We start from the raw sequence: 27,899 nt of genomic DNA, 5'->3' as shown, positions 1-27,899 counted from the left end.
TATCTTATACTAAGTCTCTCGCTTAGTTAAGGAATAAAGTTAATTAAGTAATTTAAAGGGATCGGGATTCTTTTATATATAATTTCTCTAACGATTTTATCTATAAGTCTATCGAACTTCTTATCTAGATCTACTTTATATCTATAGTATATAGGGATAATCTTTAGGCTAGTTTTTACTATTCTCGTTATCTCGATTTCCTCTACGTCCTCTTTAACTCTTTATCTTTTCCCCTTATAGGTATTAATCCCTATCGTAGTTATATAGATTATCTAATTATATATATCGCTTTATTATATATTATCTATAATTATAATAACCGATATCCTTCCTACTTCTTTTCTTATATTACTTACTTCTAGATTCCTTAGCTTCTACTTATATAGGCTTCTATATCTCTAGAACTAGTCTAAGAAACCGGATTCTCTTTTATTAATAGCTTAATTTAAGTAAGATAGTATAACTATAGCTTTAACCTATTTTATAAGTAGTAATATAAAGGAGTCTAGCTATATATCTACCTAGTATACGATAAGCCTTTAAATATATATACTTATTTAAGAAAACCTATTAATAAGTACTAGGGGAATTACGCTTTTATTATCTTTTCTTTTAAAGTAAAGAGTCCTATTTACTACTTTATATATTATAAATCCGATCTCGTAGTCCTAAGAGTATACCTTATACTTATTAGGGTAGTATCCTTCTTTACTATAATAGAAGTATCTCTTAGGCTAGTTAAAAGTATTAACCTAAAACTACGTATATTAATTAGATAGGTAGTAAAATCCGATAGTATTTACGCTACCTCCTTATCTATAACTTAAAGAATAGCTTTTACTATTAATACGTTTTTATTCCCTATTAAGCTAGTTAAATATCTACTCTTACTAGCGAGTAAGGTTAATCTTTATATCTTTAAAGGCTTTTATTAAGTCTAAGATCTCCTTTACGGGCTATCTAGGTTTCTTATTTATTTTCTTTAACTCTTTAGGAAGTTTTTCTTCGCCCTTATTAGATTCGGCTTCCTTTATTACTTTATTAATTTCCCTAAAGAGCTAGTCTTTCTTTAGGTTCTTAAGCTTCTAATTATAGACTTTAGATACTATATCTCTTCGCTTAATATCCTAGCGAGGTGCTAAGTAGTTATTAATTATATAGATAAGGCTTTTATATAGGAGTTTCGAGATAACTTTAGATATCTTCCTATTTCTCTTTATAATATTAATAATAAGCTCCTTTAGTATTATATAGTAGATAAAGTATAACTAAACTATAGATTCTTCCTAGCTATTAGGTTATACCTTACGCTATAGGTATAAGTAGAGACTAAGCTATTCTATAACTTTTATAATAGTCTTAGGCTTTTTAGTATTATAATAGTTTAAGCGGTCGTTAGTAGTTTCTAGTTATTTAATATTATATATATAGTAGTATTAAAGGAGTCTCTTTTTTACTTCTTTTTAGGTAAGTCCGTTTATAAGAATTTTAATAGTAGGGGCTTATATAAAAGAGATATAGACTTTAAGCTAGTTTATTTTATCCTTATTATAGATATAGTTAATATATATCTCCCGTTTAAACTTCTTAAGGAATTTAGTTATATTTTTACCGTTAAATTTACTAATAGGTAGGAGTCGTAGTTAGTAGAGTCTTCCTATAAGGTTATCTTAGCTTCTAGTAAGTATATCTCTAAGTCTATTAGCAATCTTATTAATATCTACCTTAATTTTCTTTATATCGCTAGTAGTAGGATTAAATAATCCCTCTTAATAGCTAGCGTTTCTAGATATAGTATACCTATAGATTACGAGGTTACGAAATTTAAAGTTAGAGTTTTCGGAGTTAAAGGATATCTTATTATAACTATCTTATTACTTACCTTCTTATCTATTAGCGGGAAGTAAGCGTTCTCTATAAGCTACCGCGTAGAGGAGAGCTAAGGTTAAGGTTATTAAGGTATCCCTCGTTAGTACCTATATTAGTATTATTAGTACGTATATAAGTAAGAGGTCTCGGTAGGGTTCTAGAATAGTCTAGATTACGCTATCGTCGTTATTTATATCTTTTAAAGCATTATATTAAGATTATAGTTTCTTAACTAAGTCGCTAGTATTAGGGGTTATAGGGCCGATAATAAGAGCTTAGGGTTTTTTAGTATTAGCTTATTACTTTTCCTTTACTACTAGCGAAGGTATTATCTAATTATTTATTTCCTAGTAAGTCTATCGCCTTATTAAGTCCTTAACTTTAGTTATTAAGGTAGTTACTACTTTAATTATTAAATCCCTAGATTTTATTTTTTCTAAATAATACCGTCGTCCTCTAGGTATTCTTAGCTTCGTAAAGCTACTCGTTGCTATATAAATAGAACGGAATAATAAGTTTACGCCCTAGAGACTAGTTTTAATAGGGATAAGGGTATATACCTAAAGCACGCGTAGTACGTAGCTAAGGATTAGTAGAGTAATTAACTACGTAATTATCTAATTATCGGTCTTATATATAGCTCTAAGGGCCTTAGGTTATAGATATAAGTCTTAGAGATTTCTTTACTCTATACCTCTTTATCTCTACTAGAGTCGCGTAACTAGCGGCCTTTACTTTAAAGGGGAAAAATAAAAATTTAAATTAACTATAATTAAGGAAGATGCCTAATTAGATAATTAAGGTCTTTATAAAGCCTTTAAGTATACTTCGAAGGAGGTAAGAAAGGGGGGGGGGGGCGCTAGGGGTCTTATCCCTTTAACGGGCTAATATCTATAGGGGTACGATCTTACCCGTTAAACTACCTATTAGTATTATACTATATAATACTAATAGGGTTATAGTTAGGCCTAAGGGGCCTAGGGGGCTTTAAGGGCCCTAAAGGTATAAGGGGGCTAAGGCTATTAAGTATTAGTTATTCCCTTATAGACTTTATATTATACTTTATTAGTTATAAGGTGCTCTCTCTTATAGTTATAGTATTAGACCTTAAAGTAAGAGTAGCCTTAGCTAGCCTTATAGCTAGGGTAGTTATAGTCCTTAGTTAAGTGCTTTTCTAGGTAAAAGGCATACCTAATAGGCTGCCGGCAGGTCCGGGGGTTATAGCTAAAGGAAAGGCACCTATAGCACTACGTGCGTATAGTATATTCCTTATATACCTTAACTTAAATCTATAGCCCTGCTATATAAAGGCCTTTTTTTCGGTATTCGGCCCTTATAGCTTTTAAAGGGACTATAAAGACGACCGATCCTACCTTCTACGTTAAGCCTAGGGGGCCTAGCTACCTAAGCTGCCCTAGGATATCGATCCCGCTAAAGGTTTTAGCTTTTATAGCGAAGATATCGAGGATAGGGGTTTCTAGGAGGTTAGGGACGCTCCGGGCTACTAGCTTAGTCTAGCTAATAGGAAGGTCGGCCGATTTAATAGGTAGCTCCTTAAGGTATAGGGACTACTTCTCCCGTTACTCTAGAAGCTTTTTTACTATATATAGGGCCTTTATTATTATAACTATATTACTTTTATTTAAGGTCGATAGAACTAATATAGTATTATAACTACGGTTAGCGGGCCGTAGGAGAGCCGGCCACGTTTATATAATAAGGCGGCTCGGAATAATAGTTAGGACGAGAAGTTACTTAGGCTTAGCTTACCTAGAGCGTATATAAGCTAAGTAAGCTTTATATAAATAGATTACTATTTAGGAGTATAGCTTACGAGTAAGCTATAGTAAGCTACGAAGGGGATTACGGCTAGGACCGTAATCTAAGGACAGTCTCTATAGGTATATATAGCTACCTACTTTTACTCCTTTAGATAGATAGCTCTCTAGCTTTTAATATAGATCTTTATTACGATTCTATCTCTAATTCTAATTACTTAGTTATAGTCTATAGTCTATAACCTCCGACTTATTACTAACGTAATATACTTATTATTACTTAGACCACGCCCTATTATATCTATTAATATAAACCCCTCGATAGGTTTATCCCTTAGGAATAATACTAGTCGTTATACGTTAAAAGCTCTTATTTAATATAATACCGCGTTACTCTAAGTAATATCGTAACTATTAATATACCTATATAGTAAGCTAGATTAACTAACTCTAGAGCTACTATATCGCCTTAGGATATAATACGCGAAATTATCGCCCTTTAATATAAGGTATAGTTACTTAGGAATAAAGGAGGCAACGGATAAGTTAAGGACCTTAGAGAAGTAGTTAAACTAAAATAGCTAGGACTATTCGACGGTACTTATAGTACGCTTTAAGACTTTCTTACCTAACTTAAGGCCTACTACCGGTTTTACCCTACGAAACTTTTAGACCTAGTCGAAAAAGTACTCTATATAGGAAATTATTTATCTAGAATAGTACTCGCTTAGTTTAGACCTATTATAAGGGACTTTCTCGATAATTAACTAGCGTAACGAGATAATAAGATAGACGAAGTCTTTACTAGTTTCTAAGGATTTAAAGAAGCTATTATAAAGGTATTTAGAATAACTAATAAGGAATAAGAAGCTAAATAGAAACTTCGAGAACTTTAATAAAGGACCTTAGTATCGGATTATACTATAAAGTTCCGTTAAGTTACCTTAAAGCTTAATTAGGACGACGAACCTCTTATATTACGATTCTATAATAAGCTTAAGGAAGAAGTTAAGGACGAACTCTATAAGGAAAATCGACCTAATAACCTCTTAGACTATATTACTATAGTAGTACGAATCGACGATAGATAGTACGCGCGACGCTAAGAAAAGAAATAAGGAAGAGGAAACTAAAACCCTTCTTATAAGAATAACTTTAACTAACGCGCTAACTATAAAAAGAAGCGCGAAACTCCTATCGCCTACGCCTATATAACTAACCTAGGTAGGATAGATTTAGATATAATATAGAAAAGTAAAGGAAAGTATTTTAACTATAGGAAACTTAGATATTACTTTAAAGAATATAGATAACCTTATAAGGAAAAGAAAACCTACTAGGCACTAGCCCTAGAAGGTAAGAAACACCTAAACGCTACTAATAGATAGGAACTAAAGTATAAACTCCTTAGTTAAACTATATACTACGATAACGAATATATAGTATACCTAAGCAATAAGAATAGTACTAGATAGTTCTTAAAGCTACTAAAGAAAACCCTTATAATAATATAATAAAGGAATCCTAAAATATAGAAATAAGTTAAATTTATAGAACTAAAATACCTTTATCCTAAAGGAGTCTCTTAAGACTAGATTAGGAAAAACGGTAAATAATTCTAGGAAGATATACGAAATAAAAATCAATAATAACGATAGGTAGTCTATAAGTAATATAATAAAGAAGATATAAATATAGCCCTTATACTTACGAAACTTAGATAATAACCTAAAGAGGAATAACGAAGTATCGACGATATAAGCTCTAAAGAATAAGAAATACCTAGAGAAATAGAAGACGAGAACGAACTTATACTACTACCCTTATTACTAAGGGAAAATACTACGATTAAAGAACACGCTCTATACTTCGAAGAATTTAAAGAAATACTTAAAATTAAAACCTAATAAATACCTTAAATTCTTATGGAAAACTAATAAGCTATACTAATTCGATATTAACCGGTACTACGCGGAGGAGACTACGCTATAGCTATCGCCGTAATCGATACCTTTATAGCTCTATAATAAGAATAGTAACTATAAGGAGAATTTAAAGATAATCTATAAATACTACTTACTTATAAGTACTATAAGTATATTTTATAGATATTATACGTCTACCTAGATTATATAATATACTTCTAGATAAAGGTATAATATAACGCCTTCCTAGTTAGGTTCGAGGGATAAGTACTTTCGAAACCCTACTTAAGTATAGAACTAAACTATTAGAAAATTAATTAACGCTACCTAAATAACTAAGTTATATTATTAGAACCTAATTATAGTATACTACTTAAATACCGCGATAATTACGGTTTATTAACGAGATATTTTTTAGAGATATATAAAATCTATAAACACGCTAAAATAGAGGAATAGTATAGCGCTACTCGCTCTAAGGCCTCCGAACTATTAATCTTCTAAAGACTTACGTAACGAATTAAATATAATAAAGAAGATTATAACGAATATATATACTTAAACTATAAAGTTTATAAACACGAAAAAGCATAAGTATAGTATAAACGATATAACGATATACTAAAAGATTATTAGTAATATATATAAAGGCTATAAGCCGTATTTAACTAAGGAAAAATCGATATAGAAATACTACGCGAAAAATAAAAAGATACTAAACGAAAACTTAACCTTTAGTACGAAAACAAATAAAATTATAAAGTATAGTATATAATTAACTATAAAGTAGCGTAATATAAACGATATAGCGTTAAGAAATAAGAAATCTTTAATTAGTTATAAGAACTTAGTCTCTTAAGCCCCGATACGATACTACGCAACGAAAATATAAAGAAACGATATTAATAATAAATCAAAGAAGAATACCTAAATAAAACAAACAAGGACTAAGTAAAAAACAAGGTACGCTATCTATAAAAGGGCTATAGACTAGCACGATATAATAAGATCTAAGGACCCTATATATAGTAACGGTAAGCTATAGCGACTAAATAGTATTAGATATCTAAATCGCGGGATATTACGTATATATACTTTTAGACTATAGCGCGATAGGCAATTACGTTTTACTTAGAGTCGTTAATCGTTACCGACTTATATAGAGATATAAGATAGATCTATATAAACTTACGAATATTAAAGGAGAGGCCTTTAACTATAATAACGGAATTATTAATATAGAGATTAATTACCTTAATATTAATATCTAGGGCTATAATAAATAAGTTAACTTCGATATTATAGATATTAAAGAATATAACCTTATATTAGGACTTCTATAGCTATAAGAGAGCAACCTATTAATTAACTAGAAAACTAGCTAGCTATATTAGAATAAGGACGTAAGTTTCTAGGACTAGTAGATTTAGGAGAAAGTAAAATTTTATAATAATTTAGCTACTAAATAAGATAAAAGGGATAACCGTTTAAGTAAATTATTATAGGCTTTAGCGATATAAACGAAAATAGTAACCGAACTAGTAAATATAATAAAATCGACTAATAAGACCTATATACTAACTAATACGGCTATATAACTTAGTATCTAATATAAATAAAATAAAGGATATAATATAAAGATCTAAAGAGTTATTACTACTTTAAGAAAAGACCTTAAATAAATTAATAAAGAGCTTAAGTTAAGAGAAACTAGCTCTTAAGAGAAAGAATAAAGCCTATAAGATAGAATAAAGAATATCCCTTAGGAATACTAAAAATATAATAAACTCTTTAAAGAAGAACTTAAGATAGGGTTACTTAAATATAGCTAATAGGACTATAAAATTTATCTTAAGGATAGAATAACGCCGACGTTCTATAAAATCTATAACCTAAATAAAAAGCAACTATAAACGCTATACGACTACCTTAACGAGAATCTACGAAAAGGATATATATAAATATTAATATCTAAAGTAAGCTATTTAGTTATATTTATTCTAAAGAAAAATAGTAAGCTATAACTAGTTATTAACTATAGACGCCTAAACGATATTATAATAAAGGACCGAATACTATTACCGCTTATATTAAAACTATAAGATTAACTATATAGTAAAAAATAGTTTATAGCCCTTAACCTTAAAGGCGCCTATAACTTAATATATATAAAAAAGGGACGTAAATAAATAATAGCCTTTAAAACGAAATTTAAACTATTTAAATATTTAGTAATACTATTTAGACTTATAAATATACTAGCTACCTTCTAACGAATAATTAATAATATCCTACGCAAATACTTAGATATCTTTATAGTAGTATACCTAGATAATATCCTAATCTTCTTAGATACCCTAGAAGAATATAAGGAATACGTCTATAAGGTACTCCGTGTACTTTAGAATATAAAGTTACTAGTTAAACTAAAGAAAAGTAAGTTCTATATATAGGAAGTAGACTTCCTTAGATATACGATCTTACTAAGAGAGATATAAATATAATAAGATAAGATTAACTTAGTTAAAGAATAGCTAACGCTAAAGAACGTTAAGGACGTATAAAGTTTCCTAGGATTTATAAATTACTACTAATAATTTATTAAAGATTTTAGAAAGATTATAGCACTACTATATAACTTAATAAAGAAGGAAAAAGGATTTATATAGGACGATAAAGCTAACGAAGCTTTTAAATATATTAAGACTACGATTACGTAAGAACTAGTCTTAACTACCTTTAATCTAGAATAATAAATCGAACTTAAAACCGATATATTAGACTTTACTCTAGGAGTATAAATCGGATAAAAAGATAATAAAGGAAGACTATAACTAATTATATTTTACTTAAAGAAGCTATATAGCGTAGAACTTAATTACCCTATCTATAATAAAGAATTCCTTATAATTATCTAAGCTTTTAAGGAATTTCGATACTACCTTTTTAGAAGTAAGTATAAAGTTAAGGTCTATATAGATTATAAGAATATCTTATATTTTATAATAACGTAATAATTAAACGGACGATAAATCTAATAGGCCGAATATCTATTAGAATTCGACTACGAAATAATCTATAGGAAAGGAATAGAAAATAGTTAAGCTAATACCCTTAGTCGATAAAGTAACTATAATATAGGAGCACCTATAGCGAAAGGATAGCTCCTAGAAATCAACGAAAATAAGAACTACTAGCAACGATAGCTAAATATAATATTTAAAGTATAACCTAATAACTCGACTTACTAAAAGATCTTAAAATAGATAAAAGAATATAAAGCACTAAACGGATATAACTTAGGATATTTAGAAGTTCTAATATATAAAAATAAAATCTAGATACTATTAGAATTACGAGATAAAGTTATATAAGATATATATAAATATCTAATATATAGATATTAAGGAATCTAAAGAATAATAAAACGGATTAAACGATAATATAACTTCTTATAGCTTAAGGAAGTAGTATAATAAGTTATTAAAGAATATAAACTTTACGCACGAAGTAAAGCTAAACGATATAAACTATATAGAGAATTATAACCGCTACTAGTACTAGAGAAACTATAGGATTCGATAGCTTTCGACTATATTATAAAGCTACTACTATTAAAAGAACCTATAACTAACGTTAAGTATAATAGTATATTCGTTATTACTAATAGACTAATAAAGTATAGGTATTTTTTTACTATATAAAGAAGTAAGTAATATAGAAGAGCTAGTATATATATTCCTATAAATAATTATTAGTAATTACGGACTACTAAATAAGATTATCTCTAATAAAGGAAGTATATTTATAGCTAAGTTTTAGTAAGCTCTTATAGTATAATTAAGGACGAAATATAAGCTTAGTATAGCTTATTACCTATAAATAGATAGATAAATAGAACGACTTAACTAAACGCTTAAATAATATTTACGATACTATATTAGCTACGAATAAAACGATTAAGTTAAATAGCTACTAATAGCGTAACTAGCTTATAATAGCTTAGTTACGGAAATAACTAAGCTCTTACTAGTATACGCTAATTACGGATATAACCTAGAAGTATTTAAGGTTACTTAATAAGGACTATAAGCGGAACGAGCGATACTATAAGTAGATTAGCTATAAAAATTATATAAAGAAATATAATAAGAACTTTAATTCGTTAAGGAACGAATATCTACTTACTATAATCGGAAAAGATTATAGGGGCTAATCTTTTAAGAGGGAGATATAGTCTACCTTATACGACGAAATATTAAAATAAAACAACTAAGCAATAAATTAGATTTTAAAAAACTTAGACCGTTTAAGGTTAAAAAAACTATTTTAAAAGTTAACTATAAACTTTCGCTATTAATAATAATATAGATATACCCGATATTTTATATCTTATTATTAGAACTAGCGCTATAAAACGCTAAACTATAAGAAAAAATTAAAGTTAACGACGATTAAGAATATAAAGTAGAATAAATACTAAATATAAGAAAATAAGGTTAGTAATAAGAATACTTTATTAAGTAAAAGGGATACGGACTAAAGGAAAATACCTAGGAACTACTTAAGCACTTAACCTACTATAGTTCTCTACTTCGATAGTTCTACTAGTAAAATCTACCCTAGGCATCGTAAAATCGCCTAACGAACTAATAGCATTCTAATTAATTATATTAAATCTACCTATAGACTAAATATCGACCACCGCTTTAGATTCTTAGCGCTTAGCCTTATTAAGGTTATCTAAGGAATAAAGGCCCCGACGGACTATCTCGGTACCCTTTATCTTTAGCTAGCGCTTTTAACGGCGAAGCCGCGCTAAACGAGCTAAGGCTTCGTTTAGGTTAGCTTAAGCTTTTAATATTCGCTCCTTAGCAATTTCTTCTTCTTTATCTAATCGATCGGACTCTAGATTTATTCGGGATACTAGGAAACACGTTAGCTATAAATAATAAGTAGGATAACGAAGTTACCTACGAGAGCTAATCGCTACGCCCGACGTATCGTAGGAACGACCCCGCCGTATATATTCGGTATACTTAGAAGATTTCTCTAGCATTTTATAGTGGAAGCCGCGCGACGAATAGAAAGAATATAGTATAACGTCGAAACTAAGATAATTAATAGACTTAGCTAAACGAATACGCTTAAGGGTCTTACGAGAACGATCCTTTAATACGTAACTAGATATACTATTAGCAGTATATCCTAAGGGATAGAAAGGACGAAAACGGGGAATATATATACGCGCGATAAGGGTATATTTATATACGGCGGCTAAGGTAGCAATAGGTCTTATAGATAAGACTAAAAGGAAGAGAGATATCGTATTATGACTACGGTTAGCGGGCCGTAGGAGAGCCGGCTACGTTTATATAATAAGGCGGCTCGGAATAATAGTTAGGACGAGAAGTTACTTAGGCTTAGCTTACCTAGAGCGTATATAAGCTAAGTAAGCCTTATATAGATAGATTACTATTTAAGAGTATAGCTTACGAGTAAGCTATAGTAAGCTACGAAGGGGATTACGGCTAGGACCGTAATCTAAGGATAGTCTCTATAGGTATATATAGCTACCTACTTTTACTCCTTTAAATAGATAGCTCTCTAGCTTTTAATATAGATCTTTATTACGATTCTATCTCTAATTTTAATTACCTAGTTATAGTCTACGGTCTACGACCTCCGACTTATTACTAACGTAATATACTTATTATTGCTTAGACCACGCCTTATTATATCTACTAATATAAACCCCTCGATAGGTTTATCCCTTAGGAATAATACTAGTCGTTATATATAGCTAGTTCCCCTATAGCTTTATTAAGCTCGTTACGAAGCGTAATAGGGTTAATAGTTAGCGTTAGCGATTCCTTCTTTAGCTTTAGGATAAGTTAAAAGTCTTCTTTTACGTTCTTCTTAGCTAGGGCCTTAGCTAGGGTTTTAGCTAGGGCTTTCGCCGGAGCCTTAGCTAGGGCCTTAGCTAGGGCCTTAGGCGCCTTCTTTACGGTAACCTTAGCCTACGAGCTTGCTTTAAGGTTTCCTTAGGTAGCCCTAGGCTACTAGGCGGCCTTAGGCTAGTATAGGGGCTGTTACGGGGGCTGTTAGCGGTCTAGGGTCCTTATAGCTGCCTTCTTAAGTCCTTCTATAAGGGTCTTATAAAAGGGTTTGATTTTTTAGGCTTCCTTAAGGGCCTAGAGGGCTTGCTAAAGGAAGCCCTAGGCCTAGTCCTTAGGGAAGGGGTACTAAGGCCGGGGCTAGGTCTACTATAAGCGTTAGATCGTAGGTCGAATAGGTATAGGGCTAATAGGGCTACTAAGCGTAGCTCTTTTTTACCCCTTTACTTACTTTAAGGGCTAGTTAAGCTAGAAGTAGCTAGCTTAAGGTAGGGCTAGGCTAGGCCTAAAGAGGCTAGTCTTTAGTATAGGCTAGGTATTATCTTCTATCTTAATATCCTCTAGGTCCTAGTCTTAGGTCCTAGGCCTTTCTTCTAGGGTCCTTAAAAGGCGTTAGCTTTCTAGAGCTTCTTTTAAGCGGGCCCTAGCCTCTAAGGTACTTATTTCGACCCTTAAGTTAAGGGGGTTAAGGTTAAAAGGGCCCTCCTTATATCTAGGCCGGGGTCCTAAGTCGGGTCTAGGCTTAGTCCTATTAGCGGGGGGGGCGTATACCCTTAGTTAGTAAGGGCGGGGAAGAGTTTTCTACCTATATAAGGGAGAACCTCGCTTAATTTATAATCTTTAGTAGTATACTACGCACCCGCTAATAGCTATACGAGGCTATACTTAAGGGGGCGTAATACGCTATTCGTAACGGTTCTAAGCGTATACTTTTTCTATGTTTTAGGCTTAGTTTCGAAAAGTTAGCTAAAAAAATATAATATTATTTTTATATAGTATTATATTAAAGCTTAAGAGACTAATTTCTTATAGCTAATTAAAGATTTCTTATTTCTTAACGCTATATTATTTATATTATACTACTTTATAGTTAATTATATACTATACTTTATAATTCTATTTATTTTTATATTAAAGGTTAAGTTTTTATTTAATATCTTTTTATTTTTTTATATAATATTTCTATATTAATTTTCCCTTTATTAAATATAGCTTATAGCCTTTATATATATTACTAATAATATTTTAGCATACTATTATATTATTTATACTATACTTATACCTTTTTATATTTATAAACTCTATAGTTTAAGTATATATATTTATTATAATCTTCTTTATTATATTTAACTTATTATATAAGTCTTTAAAAGATTAAGGGTTTAGATACCTTAAAATAAGTAGCGTTATAATAACCCTTTATTTTAGCGTATTTATAAATTTTATATATCTTTAAAAGATATCTTATTAATAAACTATAATTATCGCGGTATTTAAATAGTATACTATAATCGGGTTTTAATAATCTAACTTAGTCGTTTAAGTAGTATTAATCGATTTTCTAATAGTTTAGTTTTATACTTAGGTAGGGTTCTAAAAGTACTTATTTATTAAACTTAACTAAAAAAGTATTATATTATACTTTTATCTAAAGGTATATTATATAATCTAAGTAAATATATAATTTCTATAAAATATACTTATAGTACTTATAAGTAAGTAGTATTTATAGATTATCTTTAAATTCTCTTTATAGTTACTATTCTTATTATAAAGCTATAAAAGTATTAACTATAGTAATAGCTATAGTATAGTCTCTTTTATATAGTACTAGTTAATATCGAATTAATATAGCTTATTAGTTTTCTATAAGAATTTAAGGTATTTATTAAGTTTTAATTTTAAGTATTTCTTTAAATTCTTTAAAGTATAAAGTATATTCTTTAATTATAGTATTTTCCCTTAATAGTAAGGGTAGTAATATAAGTTCGTTCTTATCTTTTATTTTTTTAGGTATTTCTTATTTTTTAAAGCTTATATCGTTAATACTTTATTATTCCTCCTTAAGTTATTATCTAAGTTTTATAAGTATAAAAGCTATATCTATATCTTCTTTATTATATTATTTATAGACTACCTATTATTATTATTAATTTTTATTTTATATATCTTCTTAGAATTATTTACTATTCTTCTTAATTTAGTTTTAAGAAACTCTTTTAAGATAAGGGTATTTTAGTTCTATAAATTTAACTTATTTCTATATTTTAAGATCCCTTTATTATATTATTATAAGGGTTTTCCTTAATAGCTTTAAGAACTATCTTATTCTATTCTTATTACTTAAGTATACTATATATTTATTATTATAGTATATAGTTTAACTAAAGAGTTTATACTTTAGTTCCTATTTATTAATAGCGTTTAAGTATTTCTTACCTTTTAAGGCTAGTACTTAGTAGGTTTTCTTCTCTTTATAAGGTTATCTATATTCTTTAAAGTAATATCTAAGTTTCCTATAGTTAAAATACTTTCTTTTACCTTTCTATATTATATATAGATTTATCCTACTTAGGTTAGTTATATAAGTATAAGTAATAAGAGTTTTATACTTCTTTTTATAGTTAGTATATTAATTAAAGTTATTCTTATAAAAAGTATTTTAGTTTCCTCTTCCTTATTTCTTTTCTTAGCGTTATATATACTATCTATCCTTAATTTATACTACTATAGTAATATAGTCTAAGAGGTTATTAAGTCGATTTTCCTTATAAAGCTTATCCTTAACTTCTTTTTTAAGCTTATTATAAAATCGTAATATAAGAGGTTTATTATCTTAATTAAGCTTTAAGGTAACTTAATAGAACTTTATAATATAATTTAATACTAAGATCCTTTATCGGAGTTCTTAAAGTTTCTATTTAGCTTCTTATTTCTTATTAATTATTCTAAATACCTTTATAATAGCTTCTTTAAATCCTTAAAAACTTATAAAGACTTTATCTATTTTATTATCTTATTATACTAGTTAGTTATTAAAAAAGTCCCATATAATAGGTCTAAACTAAGTAAGTATTATTTTAAATAAATAATTTCCTATATAAAGTACCTTTTTAACTAGGTCTAAGAGTTTAGTAAGGTAAAACTAATAGTAGGCCTTAAGTTAAGTAAGAAAGTCTTAAAGCGTGCTATAAGTACCGTTAAATAGTCCTTACTATTTTAGTTTAACTACTTCTCTAAGGTCCTTAACTTATTTATTACCTCCTTTATTCTTAAGTAACTATACTTTATATTAAAGGGCAATAATCTCGCGTATTATATCTTAAGGTAATATAGTATCTCTAGAGTTAGTTAATCTAGCTTACTATATAGGTATATTAATAGTTACGATATTAGTTAAAGTAATATAATATTATACTAAATAAGAGCTTTTAACGTATAATAACTAGTATTATTCTCGCGAAGAGAGATGCGAGAAGTGCATAAAAATGCACGAAGGTAAAATTAGGAGTAAGGGGTAGGATAGGCAGGGCAGAGATGTTTGAATCTTGCGGGGGCAGCAATAAAGGTAGGGGAGTGATTGTTGTATTGCCTTAATTCTCCTTCTTTCCTCTATCCAACGCCCTTCTTTATACCCGTCTAGCATCTTAATTAACATAGAAGATCCTGCTTAAAGAAGCCACTAATGTCCTTTCGACTACCGAGCTTTTGCCGGTTTTTCCTCTTTTCTAGCCGTTGCGGCACATCCGTCTTATCTCTCGCCACCTCTATAGGAAGCCATCGCCACTTCTGCTTCCCCTCTTGCCCCCACCCTCCTCTCTGCACCTCCTTTTAGCTCCTTCCTCAAAACCTGTTTTTCAGCTTCCTAGGTCCCTCGTGCCAAGGGATATCTCCGAGAACTGCGAAATCAGGCCACGCTTCGCGACAATTATTCTTAAGGGATAAACCTATTAAGGGGTTTATATTAGTAGATATAATAAGGCGTAGTTTAAGTAATAATAGGTATATTATATTAGTAATAAGTTAGAGGTTATAGACTATAGACTATAACTAGGTAATTAAAATTAAAGATAGAATTATAATAAAGATCTATATTAAAAGCTATTAAGCTATCTATTTAAAGGAGTAAAAGTAAGTAGCTATATATACTTATAGAGACTATCCTTAGATTACGGTCCTAGCTATAATCCCCTTTATAGCTTACTATAGCTTACTTATAAGCTATATTCTTAAGTAGTAATCTATTTATATAAGGCTTACTTAGCTTACGTATACTCTAGGTAAGCTAAGCTTAAGTAACTTCTCGTCCTAACTATTATTCCGAGCCGCCTTATTATATAAACGCGGCCGGCTCTCCTATAGCCCGCTAACTATAGTCGTAATAGTAAGCTAACTTAATAAGTTTACTTATAAGTCCTTTACTAGCTATTAAAACTAGTCTTATAAGTATTAGTCTTAGTTATATCCTAGGTTAGTCTTACCCTTAGTATATTCGCTAACTTTACTAGCTATAAAGGTAAGGGTATAAGTTAAAATATTAGTTTTTATTTTTAAATATTAATAAATGTAGGAATGTATCTATCTAGTGGTGTGACCAACCATGGTTGGCACGTGACCCGTACGGTCACGTGTGCGGCTGAGGGCAGCGTGCCCCCTTTCTCCACGCTGGCCTCTGCCTCCTTAGATAGAGAATCAAGACGAATACAACATCACAGGTTAACCTAGTACCGTCTCATTGCAGCAGCTGCCGCAGGTGCCTACCACACTGATCAGTGACCGGCCCACGCCCGTCACAGACAGCTAAGTAGAAGAGACAAGTTCCTCAACCTTCGAAGGTGCTATAGTCCGCGTCACTTTACTGTGGCCCTGAGTAGCGCTCAGAAGAAGGTTATTTGTGCTAAGAACAAGGAATCTCCCGCTGGTTTGCCCAGCCGCGCGAGAGTCCTTCCAACTGTTGATTACGATCGCCCGCTAGTTTGCCTAGCCGTGAGCACCGGAATCGACAGGCGACCACATCGCAAACAACTAGTAAGAACGTTCGACCCTTGACGTTAAGTAGCAAGATCCCCGTCAGTTCAGTCTGGCCGCGAACGACCTACTTAGTACGCGACGCTCGACCTCCTATTAGCGACAACTCGTATACGAAGAGACCAATACGAACCCCACATCGTCTCATTCATTTGATCACGATAGCCCTGACCGCCCGAGCTATGTCCCCAGAAGCCCAGCTCGAAGAAATATGCGACCAGATGCAGGCACTAGACATCCAAGCATCCGCATTCCGACAAATTAATATCGACCTTTGGGACAACGATATCACACACGACGAAAAGGACAAGATCGCAGTAACGACATATGTGGCAAAGTTCATATTCATCGTTCAATCTGGCAGTGATCAAGGATACGACCTCCTTGGTTACTTCCAACAGCATTTTGAAGAATGGACCGAAGACACATGGGACCGCGCCCGAATGAATACAAGAGAGCCCTCAGGAAACTACTAAGGAAAAGAGGTATCTACACAGGTTCACAAAGGGGAAATTCGCAACACAATTTCTCATATTACAAACTATCGAGAACCCACAAACCTGGCCAGAGCAGGAGTTTACGGAGATGGTGTTTGATGAGAGGACTGCTGCCTTCAGGAGGCAGACAGCATTACTAGGATCAAATGCTTCCACTAATCCCCATCCGTCTCAACCTCCTTCACCATCAGTTACGCCCTTAGCAGCACCTCATCAAGGTCTTAACGAACCACAACCTATTAAGACCCTAACGAGCCCTCCTAACGCACCTACTCCTGCTCCGACTATCCAAGATAAACCTGCTCCGACCTCTCTTACTATTCATCCGACTTCCTACCGCTTCCAGAACCCCGATCTCGTCCAACCCGTCACCAACCCCATCCCCGAACACTTATCCGGCCCTGCAACCTTTGGAGAATACATGAAACTCCCCCCGGATAACATCCCGAACGCTATCGTCGATAGCGACATCCAGCAGAAGTTTATGAAGACCTGGAACAAAGATCGGAACTACACAGGAGAGCCGTACGATCTCCTTGATGATAAGCTCCGCCTCTTCTTAAGCAACTGCTCTCATATCCAAGTGAAACCGTCACAATTTCACGCACTCTTTCCCCGGATCCTGATGGAAGAGCCCAAAGATTCTATCTTGATAAGATCACATGGGCTACGACGTTCCGACAAGCGTATGATATCTTCAAACAACACTTTGACACGGAAGTCAACCATGTCCACTACCATACTGACTGGACAACAATAACCTTTAACTCCATCCGTGCCCAAGATGCTTCGAAGACCCCCCACGAAGTGCTTCAAATCCTCTTTGATAAGCTTCAGCTCTGCCAACGAGCCCTTGGCAGGGAGTACGCAGGAGACCTCCAACTGCGTACAACGCTTATGAAAGCATGCCGTGGAGTACCCGAACTCCAATACGCTCTTTTCAAACCCGCCGATAACGTCGAGCACCTTCTTGCAGATCTTCGTGCATCCGTTGAAACCCATCTTGCCCTCATAACAACTTCTCAATTTCCCTTGACTTTGCTGGATCATTTGATCATAACGATCCACACCATCAGTACTACCTCGACCGTCGATACAATAACAACCGCTCTCGAGGTAGATACGGATATTCAGGTCAACGACCCAGCCGCGGATACAGACAAAGCTACAACCGTGGAAACTACCGGCCTCAAAGCCGTAGTAACTACAATCATAGCTACAGTAACCGAAACTGGACGAAGAAGTGTTTTGTTTGTGGACAAGAAGGCTGTTGGTCAACTAAACACTCTACGGATGAACGGCAAAAGGCCAAGGACCAACATATCACTCAATGTCACTTCATAGGTGTACAACTCACGGACATCGGAGGCTATATTCTAGACTACGAAGGTCATGAGATGAGCAGCTTTGATGACACTGAAGATACATGGGAAGAACATGACAATAGCACCAACGATCACCCGGAACAATGGCAAGCAAGCCAAATGCTCTGTCAACAGGCATTCAATCATTTGATCACAGGAGAAGACGTCTATCAGACGGATCAAACCGTTGTTCCAGCCTCGCAATTTATTATTGAAGATCGCTATTCAAGGGATAGATTCCAAGGTATCATGATCGACACAGGTGCAGCAACATTTTCCACAGCAGGATACTCTCAGTACATCGCCCTACAACGAGAAGACCCTTCTGTAGCTCTCGACAGCTCCACATCCGGCCAGGCCTCCATCAAATTCGGCAACAGCGACGCCATCCACCCTCGGCACAGTCGCCCTTAACACACCCTCGGAAGGATCACGTTCCACGTCCTTCAAACCCCAACTCCCTTTTGCTCTGCCTTGCTGATATGGACCGGCTTGGTATCTATTTCAACAACATCACAGATACCATCAATTGTACTAATCATTGTACTAATCGCCCTACAAGCATTCCAGTCGTACGCAAATGGGGACATCCCTGGTTCTTCCTTACGAAAGATGAAGAGTCCATCTCGTTTCTTACGGAAACAGAGATTCGTACACTTCACCGACGCTTTGGACACCCAGCAGTCCCTAGGCTCCATCACCTCTTGAAGCAAGCCGGGCACAGTGACGTCTCGATAGACACATTAGAGACTATCTCTAAGTTCTGTCACCACTGTCAAATGCACTCACAAGCCCCACGCCGCTTCAAGTTCACCCTTAACGATGATCAAGAGTTCAACTACGAAATCATCGTTGATGTGATGCACCTAGGAACACCACAACGCCCTGTTCTACACGTTGTGGACTCAGCTACTGCTTTCCAAGGAGCCAGATTTTTACCGTCAATGTCAGCTAAAGATACATGGGAGACCCTCCGGACCCTCTGGATCGACACGTATCTTGGACCTCCTGATACCCTCCGTCATGATGCAGGAACTAACTTTGCTTCTCTCGAATTCCGGAACGAAGCAAAGATTATGGGAATCAAATGCTCTCAAGTACCTGTTGAGACGCATTGGTCCATTGGAAAGATTGAACGCTATCACGCACCCTCCGACGCGCCTTTAACATCCTCCATGCTGAGATTGGCCACACCACTTCCGCCGAAACAGTCCTTCAAATGGCTGTTAAAGCAATCAATGATACGGCAGGACCTGACGGTCTTGTGCCTACGTTGCTTGTTTTCGGCGCATACCCGCGTATCTACAGACTCGCCCCTTCCGCTTCTACCCTCAAAAGATCGGAAGCTATGCAGAAAGCGATGAAAATGCTCCGCCAACTCTCGGCAGAAAGACGAGTTAAGGATGCCCTCCATGCACGCAACGGCCCGAGCACGACAGAAGTGCTATCCCTCCCGCTGCAAAGTGAAGTTCGCGTTTGAGAGAGAAAGACGGTTGGCAAGGACCCTTCAAGATTGCATCGATTGATACCCATAACATCACCATTGACACAGTCAACGGCCCCAAGTCTTTCGATCGACCCTTGTACAACCGTATCTGCGTGATGATACCACTCTTTCCGACCCTACACACGACACAGACCCTCAGGCATTCGTTCAGATCTTAATGAACAACCGGCTCAAGACCCCGTTAAGACCCTAACGGACCTGCCTGCCCGACCCGAACCCCGCCCCGCAAGAGAGGACGCCCACCAGGATCAAAGAACAAGCCAAAGGATTTGATCATGATGGCCCAAGCCGTAGACCAGAGCTTGACCCAAAAGGAGGAAGATGCACAAGCTCTTTCCTCAAGCTACGGTCTGATGGCATAATCACCTCTCCTGGTGACCCCTTCGAAGAATCCGATAACAAAGAGATTACTGACCTCGTTGGCCGCGGTGTATTCCAATTTGAACGATACGATCAAATGAGTCATGGAAACTATAGAATCTTTCGCTCTCGAATGGTTCGTGAAGTCAAAGGAATCAACACTAAGCCCTACGAAAAGTCTCGACTTGTTATTCAAGGACATAACGACTTTGAGAAGACCACCCTCCTGACGCAATCTCCGACAATTCAACGCGTTAGCCAGAGACTCATCCTCGCTATTGCCCCGGACTTCTTCAAAACTACGGCATAACCCTCTCCTCCGTGATATCACTCAGGCATACCCGCAATCCCAGACCAAGCTTTCCCGGACCATTCTTACGTATTTGCCCACGGAACTACAAGGCAAATACCCTAACGGAACAATTATTCGTGTTATTAAGCCCCTGTACGGTATCGCAGAAGCCGGAGTCCATTGGTTCCGCACATATCAGCAGCATCACCTCGAAAAGCTGGATATGTCTACCTCCACCTATGACTCCTGCCTACTGATTTCGAATACTGGCCCTGACACGCTCGGTATTGTTGAATGCAAACTGATGACACCTCATCCTTGGAACGAACAACTTTTCTACCCGTGAAGAAGAAGAGCTACAAAGGCAGAATTTCGTTCCAAGCCCAAGACTGACATCACATACGGAACAACGGTTGACTTTAATGGTGCAAGACTGACGTTGCTGAATAATAACCCCCTTAAGAAAGGATCCCTTTTACTTCAACAGAAGGGACAAGCAGCAAAAATGACCACCATTGACCCTAAAGCAATTGATCGTCACCAGCGCTACGTTGAGGAACGAGCGCGAGCCTCATACATTGCTTCAATTGCTCAACCGGAAGCTTCTTTCGATGTTTCAGTCGCCGCCCAAGTACAGACCCCTGAGGATAAAGATTACGCAATTTTGAACAAGCGACTGCAATGGCAAATGGATCACCAACTACGTGGCCTCACGTACAAACCAATTGATCTAGCTACTGCAAAGCTGATGGTTTTCACCGATGGTTCTTTCGCAAACAACAAGGACTTATCCTCCCAACTAGGATTCGTCATTACCCTCGTTAACGAGACAAACCACAAAGAAAAACAGTTCGAGATTAGTGGTAACATCGTACACTGGAGTTCAACAAAGTGCAAACGTGTTACCCGTAGCGTCCTAGCATCAGAGATCTACGGTATGGCCAACGGATTCGACATAGGCATCTCCTTGCGATGACTATGAAGATAATTACGGAACGACTCAACCTTCCTCCTATCCTCTCATCGTCTGTACGGATTCGTACTCTCTACGAATGCCTAGTCAAGCTCGGTACGACGAAGGAAAACGATTGATGATTGATATCATGGCCCTTCGCCAGTCATACGAGAAGAGAGAGATAACAGATATTCGTTGGATCAACGGCGCAGACAACCCAGCAGATGCAATGACGAAAGCATCACCAAACCGAGCCCTGGAACGCTTCATCGATACCAATAGTCTGACAATTCGAGTCGAAGGATACGTACAACGTTCCTAACCGCTCCTTATCCCTATGATCAAATGATTGCTCCTATCAGGAAGACCCTTCACTTCTTCCCCGATATCTACAGCTAAGAACAAGACGTCGGACCCACTTTTTCGCAATAATGACACACGCCCTCACGGCACATTCCTTCACGGCCTTAACGCTACTATCCTTTAGACCTGTTCAAGGTGTTGCTGTGCTTCTCACAGCAAAAGAAGAGTTGCCTGTGTAGGAATGTATCTATCTAGTGGTGTGACCAACCATGGTTGGCACGTGACCCGTACGGTCACGTGTGCGGCTGAGGGCAGCGTGCCCCCTTTCTCCACGCTGGCCTCTGCCTCCTTAGATAGAGAATCAAGACGAATACAACATCACAGGTTAACCCTAGTACCGTCTCATTGCAGCAGCTGCCGCAGGTGCCTACCCACAATAAAGATATTAAATAGAAATTTTAAATATAAAAAGAAAAGAATATATAAGGATAATCTAATATAAATTTATATATAAGGTTTTTTTTATTTTTATTTATTAATAAGGGCTATTTTAGTATTAGTAATAACTATTAAAAGCTTCCTCTATAGAGCTAGAGGGTGTGCTAAGTTTAGGTATACTAACTTAATATGCCACCGGGAAATTCCCGCCGCGGCGCTCCACCGCCCCGTTTTCTGCCGGACAAACCCTGTCCTCACCGCCCCGACTTTTCTTCCCTTCCTTTCTGCGCGACCCCAGCATCAGCAGCAGCAGTAGCAGCACACCCACCAAAGCTGCAAATCCTCAGCCGCGTCTCGCCCTTCCCCTCACCTCACCATAAGCCTACCCACGAAGAACCGCGAAAGGAGGGAAAGAAGATGCCGCGCGAAGAGTACCAAGTCCCAACCGCATCCGCAGCAGTCGGCGCTCCCGCGTCCGCCGCCCGCGGGTCCACGCGCGAGGGCCACGACTCGCGCGCTGTCATGTCGTACCTGTGTGGCGACTGCGGCGGCACCGTGACGCTGACCAAGGACGCGCTCGTGGCGTGCCCGCACTGCGCGGGGCGCGTGCTGTACAAGGAGCGCACCAAGCGGTGAGGTTTCCCCCTTTTCCCTCTTCAACCCCGTTGTGCGCGCAGCTGTGTATATACGTGTGTTGCGGACGTGTTATGGACTGGCTGCTGACGCCGCGAAATGCTTAGAATGGTCCAGTTTGAGGCGCGGTGATGATGCCCAACGGTCAGAGCGGGCGATGGAGAAGAGCGGCTTCCACGGTCGGCCATGGCGGTTTCTGGGCGGCGCCGAGCCGGGGATGGTGTTTGGAGTTATTCGGAGCTTTGGATCTGACACGCGGGGCGAGAGGTGATATCCCATGCAACGCTGCCGGTGTCAAGAGATACGGTGTCATCACTGGCGTGGCTTGTTCCTGCTTGCTCGTCCTCATGCCTCTTGATATCCTGCTTTGCATTTCCACTTTGTTTCGACATAAAGCTCAACGAGGAAGATGAAGCAAAAAAAGTCATGCGGCCTATGCCTAGAGTATCACTCCCAAATCTCAGCGCCGAACTCCAAAACTGCCAATTCCTGTAATCCTCGCTGAACACCTCAGCCCCCTGGCTACCGTTGTTTGTGCAGGTATTTTGCAAAGCTGGCATCCGCCATGACAGAGTCATCATTGTCCCCCAGCGCAGCCTGGTAGCGCTCCTGCAGGCCCCCTTTCTGGTTGTCGTGGGAATCGTAGTCGTCGTCGCTCGCTACATCCACCTCGTCCTCGCTGTCCGCCGTCTTGCTTGCACCGGGCTGGCCCACCGCCATGCCCTGCATCATCTTGTCCAGCTCGCGGTCGCGCAACTTGTTCCGCTCCTCCTCCCTCATATCTCGCCGGCGCTGCAGCTCCGGGTAGTAGTCGCGCATGAATTCCTGCCTCTTGTCCTCGACGGCGGCGAAAAAGTCATCGACACCCGTGCCGAGGCGCGAGCTGACGCCGACCATGCTGAGGTGCGAGTAAAACTCCTCGAGCATGAGGCTCATCGAGTTGAGCAGGCTGCCCATGTATCCGCTGCCGCCATGCCCGCAGCCCTCGACGCCGCCCAGGGCATCCGAGCTCTCGTCTCGCTGCAGGGCGTCCTGAAAGGCCTCAAAGTCGGTCATCCAATCTTTGGCAAAGGAGGCGTCCTTGACGTCTGTCTTGTTGAAGACGAGGATCATGGGCAGCTTGGTCTTGTAGAGGATGGAGCAGGCGTAGAGCATGTTGGACATGAATGTCGACGTCGACGTGGTGCGCGGCGTGTCGATAATGTAGGCAATGACGGTGGGAAAGGACGAGGCGAGCGACTCGAGCAGGATGGTGCCTGAGGCGGACCACACAAAGACCTCGATCTGGCCCGGGGTGTCGACGAGGACCGTGTCGATGGGCTTGCGCTCCGGGTTGTCGGCGTCGGGCTTGGCGCGCTTCTCGAGCAGGTTGACAATCTGGTCGACCTTTGTGGCAAAGAGGTTGAGCGACGTCAGGATGCCGCCGTTGGGCCCCAGGTTGTACTGCTTCATGACCTCTTCGTAGTTGACCGAGTCGCGGATGTCGATGTTGGAGTCAAAGGGGACCGAGAGGACAGCCGGGTCGAGGTTCATGACGTAGGGCGGTTTTTGCTGCGAGTGGAGATGGGCGTTGATGCGCTGCATGAAGGTCGTCTTGCCGGAGCCTAGACGGACGAGGTCAACGATGCCCTTGTATGACAGAGCAAAGACAGCCGGAGAGGCATCAAAAGAGAGGGCTCACCCGCCATGCCGACGCAGACAATGGCCACGGGCGGCGAGGCCTGGACATCGGCACTCGACGGAGACGCCATCGAGGGCAGCGCTTAAACTGGCCCTACGGCGAGAAGCAGGTGAGCCGAAGAATGATCACGCGCGGAGGAGACAGGGCGTGGTGGCGGGCGAGTGTGTTGTGGATGAAGATGTCTTGGTCCGAAATTTTGATACGCGATTAAGAGGGACGAGGTACTTCGTACACCCTGCAAATAGACCCCGCCAAGCAAGGCCCCCTGTCCCTCTTGTCTCCAGAGGCCGAGGCCGCCAAGCCCACCGTCGCGATAGCATCATCAACCTGCATGCGTTCTTCGTCTCCCTCTCTCGCACTCTCATCAACCTATATCAATACAAGCGTCGCCGCCGTCAACCGTCGGCCCCTTCCCTCGCATCCAGCCCTATCCATCCGTGCCGCTGCTGCGAAACGTGGCGCACAGCGCGGCGTAGTGGTGCGTCAGGTCCAGCACGTTCTGCGGCAGGCTCGTTGCCTGGATGATGCTCCGCACCTTGACCGCGCCCTCATCCTCGATCAGCGTCCGGATCGTGTGCAGCAGCTGCGGACTAAACTCGCTGTACCACCGATACTGCCACGTCACTAGCCGGATGACCGACGCAATCGTCTCCCGCGTGCTCTTGTTCCTCTCAAACACCCGTAGCACCCCCGCCAGTGCCTTGGGGCTGAAGCGGAGCGTCAGACACGCCCGGTAGGCCTCCACCGCCTCGTCGCTGTGCTGCAGCCGCTCAGCCAGCGCCCCCAGGATCTCCCACTCCTCGGCCGATTTCTTGTAGTGAATCTGCTGCGCCCGATACTGCGCCATCTGCGTCCGCCAGATGGTGTACACCCGCAGGTCCTCGTACAGCACCATGAACAGGCTATCCAGCCATCGCTCGCATAGCCGCTTGGTGTTGAGCCTCGATGGATGCTCGTCGTCTGAAAGCGCCTGCCGCAGCGTCAGCCCCTGCATCAACCGTGTCCTCCTTGGCGTTTCCTTACATTTTCGCTGTCCGCCTTGACCTCCAGCGGGCTAGCCGTATTCGACGGCCTCTCCAAACCATTGCTTTTGCCGTTTGTTGTCAACGTCTCGGCAGGCTTGTCCGGGGGAGGCTCCTCGTGCTTTTCCTTCCTGTCCTCCTCCTCGTCCTTGTTTCCCTCCTTCTCGTCGTCGTCGCCGCCCCCGTTCGCCCTGGGGTCTGGCGTGCCTCTCAGGCCATCCAAGCTGGGCGTTCGCTTCGACGGGGCAGGATGGGTGGCCTCTTGCTTCTCCGTCCTATACTCGTCCTCCATGACGAAGACGGCACTGCGAATCTTGAGCAGCTGGTCCCAGCCAATCTTGGCAGTCATTTCCGTCAGGATGCGGTAGGCCTGCTTAAATGTGCCCCGGTAGGCCGCTGCCCTGAGACCCAGGAGGCTGGGGTCAACCTGCTCCGAAAACCTCGACTCCGGCTCGCTGTCAATGTCGTCCAGGCGCGTGTCGGAAAGGATCGGAAGGTGGACCTCCCTGGGCTCGGGCATCAGGGGCGTGTCCTTGTCCTGGTATGTGAACATGGGGCATGAGTTGAGCGTCGTGAGCGCATTGTCCCAATCCTCCATGGCAACGTAGACCTCGGCCAGCCTCGCCCATGTCCCAAACTCGCTCGGAGCCGCGACCGTGCTGCGGTCGGCGCAGCCAAGCGCCATCCTCAGCCTCTCCTGCTTGAGCTCCGGCGTCGCTGCCTTTTGGGCCTTTTTGAGCAGAAACTCGGCCTGCGTGTCCAGCATGACATAGTCCATGGGCGACTCCTGCAGCGACTCATGCAACGTCTTGATCCCGGCCACCTCCTCGTTGCCCATGAACAGCACCTTTGCCAGGAGAGACGCGACCTCGATGCTCTGAGAGCGGAGCTTTTCGAAGAGGTTGATGCCCGATGCATAGCGGCCCGTCGTCTCAAAATACTCGAGGAGCCCCGTGGTCAGGTGGTTGGAGACGTTGGTCGGCACCTGGACCACCGAGTCGGATCCGAGTTGCCATCCTAGTGCGTTTAGCTTGGAAGCATCAGGCATGGGCACCCTGAAGTACCTCGGAAAAAGAGCTGTTCGGCAGCATTGAGGAAACGGTGCTCGGTTTCCGTGTTGGTGACGGGGTTGAACCTTCGAACTCCGACAATCTTGCGAATCGTGTCGCCGCTGCCGTTGTCGGCGTACGAGTATGCTCTCAGGACGCTGCACAAATATGTCTCGAGCCAGAGATCGTCCGACGCTTTACGCTTCTCACCCCGCTCATCCACGCAGTAGCTCTCGACGGTGCCGGGGATGGAGACGTGGACGCGCATGTCTAGTCGCGAGAGCGCATTGTAGCAGCTGATGAAACGCGGTCAGCGCAGTCAACCTCGCAGGTGTGGGGAAAACGCACCAGTACACGCCCTCGACAATCTTGGACGTCGCGCTGGGGCCATTGTCCTGGTAGGTGAGGGTGTTGATGTAGGCGGCGAGGCTCGCCGAAGACGAAGCGTCGACGCCGGTAACGTGATGGTAGATGCCAGTCTAAAGACTTATTAGAACGTGTTACTTGCCAGTCCCGGGCGAATTTTACCTGTCTCGCCGTGTTTCGTACGCTCTGCTTGAGGAGGTGGACGAGGTCGGGAGGGCCAAGCTCTCGCAGAGCAACGAGCGACTCAGTCCTAGCGTCAATGGATTCGTGTAGGACCTCTTCGGTCAAGCTGTGCCACAATCAGCATTGACACGCGAGAGCTGTCTATCCTTGGCCGGACTTACTCGGGCACTGCTGGCGCAACCATTGCGGCGAGGCGTTTGTCGAGGCCGGGCGCAGTGCGAAAGGCCGCCGCCGGTAATGAAATTGGCGGGGGATGTCAAGGCTGCGAGCTTGACCGCTGACCGGCCGTATCGACTCGCACGAAGAGGGCAAAGAGGGAGGCTGCTAGTCGAAGCTGGAGCTGCGTCAAGCGACGCACGAGATGGAGTGGGTTGCGAGAGCTCGCTTGGGGCACTCCCAAGATTGCTGACCCGACCAGAGTTGGAGATGAAGATACATCGCATCGGCCAAGGTACCGCGCCCGATACCAGCTCCAACTTTACAGTGGGGTGTTTGCGCCCTGCGGGCACCTGGGCTGCTGCTGCTAGCACTGTACCCACCGCGCTTGTGAGGCAGCCCCCATGGTGCCTGCGCCCCAGCACACGTGGCACTGGCGTCTGTGGCCGGCAGCTACGAAGTACAGGTACTCTCGGTCGCGAGGCTGCCATTTCCTTCAGCACAATAACGCCAGGCTCGCCTCACGATTCCGCCAAAGCCCACGATTCCGGGAGACATCGTCGGCCACAGACATGCTCGAGCCTCGTCCCGCCAAC

General features: G+C 39.9%; 5 protein-coding genes across 5 annotated transcripts; 3 read left to right on the top strand and 2 right to left on the bottom strand.

The window, feature by feature from the left end:
* Positions 1 to 16,679: 16,679 nt before the first annotated feature.
* On the top strand, positions 16,680 to 16,973 carry HRG_06272 (uncharacterized protein; the record flags this gene model as incomplete). Its single annotated transcript, XM_044864743.1, has 1 exon — positions 16,680 to 16,973. The coding sequence occupies one exon, from the start codon at positions 16,680 to 16,682 to the stop codon at positions 16,971 to 16,973; it is 294 nt and encodes a 97-aa protein (XP_044719683.1).
* Positions 16,974 to 21,022: 4,049 nt separating this feature from the next.
* On the top strand, positions 21,023 to 21,493 carry HRG_06271 (polyprotein; the record flags this gene model as incomplete). Its single annotated transcript, XM_044864742.1, has 1 exon — positions 21,023 to 21,493. The coding sequence occupies one exon, from the start codon at positions 21,023 to 21,025 to the stop codon at positions 21,491 to 21,493; it is 471 nt and encodes a 156-aa protein (XP_044719682.1).
* Positions 21,494 to 22,630: 1,137 nt separating this feature from the next.
* HRG_06270 (DNA directed RNA polymerase, 7 kDa subunit domain-containing protein) lies at positions 22,631 to 22,978 on the top strand (the record flags this gene model as incomplete). The annotated part of the gene is made up of 2 exons (XM_044864741.1): positions 22,631 to 22,845; positions 22,954 to 22,978. 2 exons carry the CDS (start codon positions 22,631 to 22,633, stop codon positions 22,976 to 22,978), a joined length of 240 nt encoding a protein of 79 aa, XP_044719681.1.
* Positions 22,979 to 23,368: 390 nt separating this feature from the next.
* On the bottom strand, positions 23,369 to 24,597 carry HRG_06269 (conserved hypothetical ATP binding protein; the record flags this gene model as incomplete). The annotated part of the gene is made up of 2 exons (XM_044864740.1): positions 23,369 to 24,450; positions 24,528 to 24,597. 2 exons carry the CDS (start codon positions 24,595 to 24,597, stop codon positions 23,369 to 23,371), a joined length of 1,152 nt encoding a protein of 383 aa, XP_044719680.1.
* Positions 24,598 to 24,954: 357 nt separating this feature from the next.
* Positions 24,955 to 27,331, bottom strand: HRG_06268 (chAPs (Chs5p-Arf1p-binding proteins) domain-containing protein; the record flags this gene model as incomplete). The annotated part of the gene is made up of 7 exons (XM_044864739.1): positions 24,955 to 25,497; positions 25,551 to 25,740; positions 25,792 to 26,566; positions 26,614 to 26,894; positions 26,947 to 27,077; positions 27,127 to 27,253; positions 27,309 to 27,331. 7 exons carry the CDS (start codon positions 27,329 to 27,331, stop codon positions 24,955 to 24,957), a joined length of 2,070 nt encoding a protein of 689 aa, XP_044719679.1.
* Between the last annotated feature and the right edge of the window lie 568 nt (positions 27,332 to 27,899).

This window comes from Hirsutella rhossiliensis (assembly GCF_020360975.1).
Source record: "Hirsutella rhossiliensis strain HR02 chromosome Unknown scaffold00006, whole genome shotgun sequence".
NCBI classification, from domain to species: Eukaryota; Fungi; Ascomycota; class Sordariomycetes; order Hypocreales; family Ophiocordycipitaceae; genus Hirsutella; species Hirsutella rhossiliensis.
Note: the sequence above shows the minus strand (reverse complement) of the source record. Positions and strands in the feature narration are given on the sequence as shown.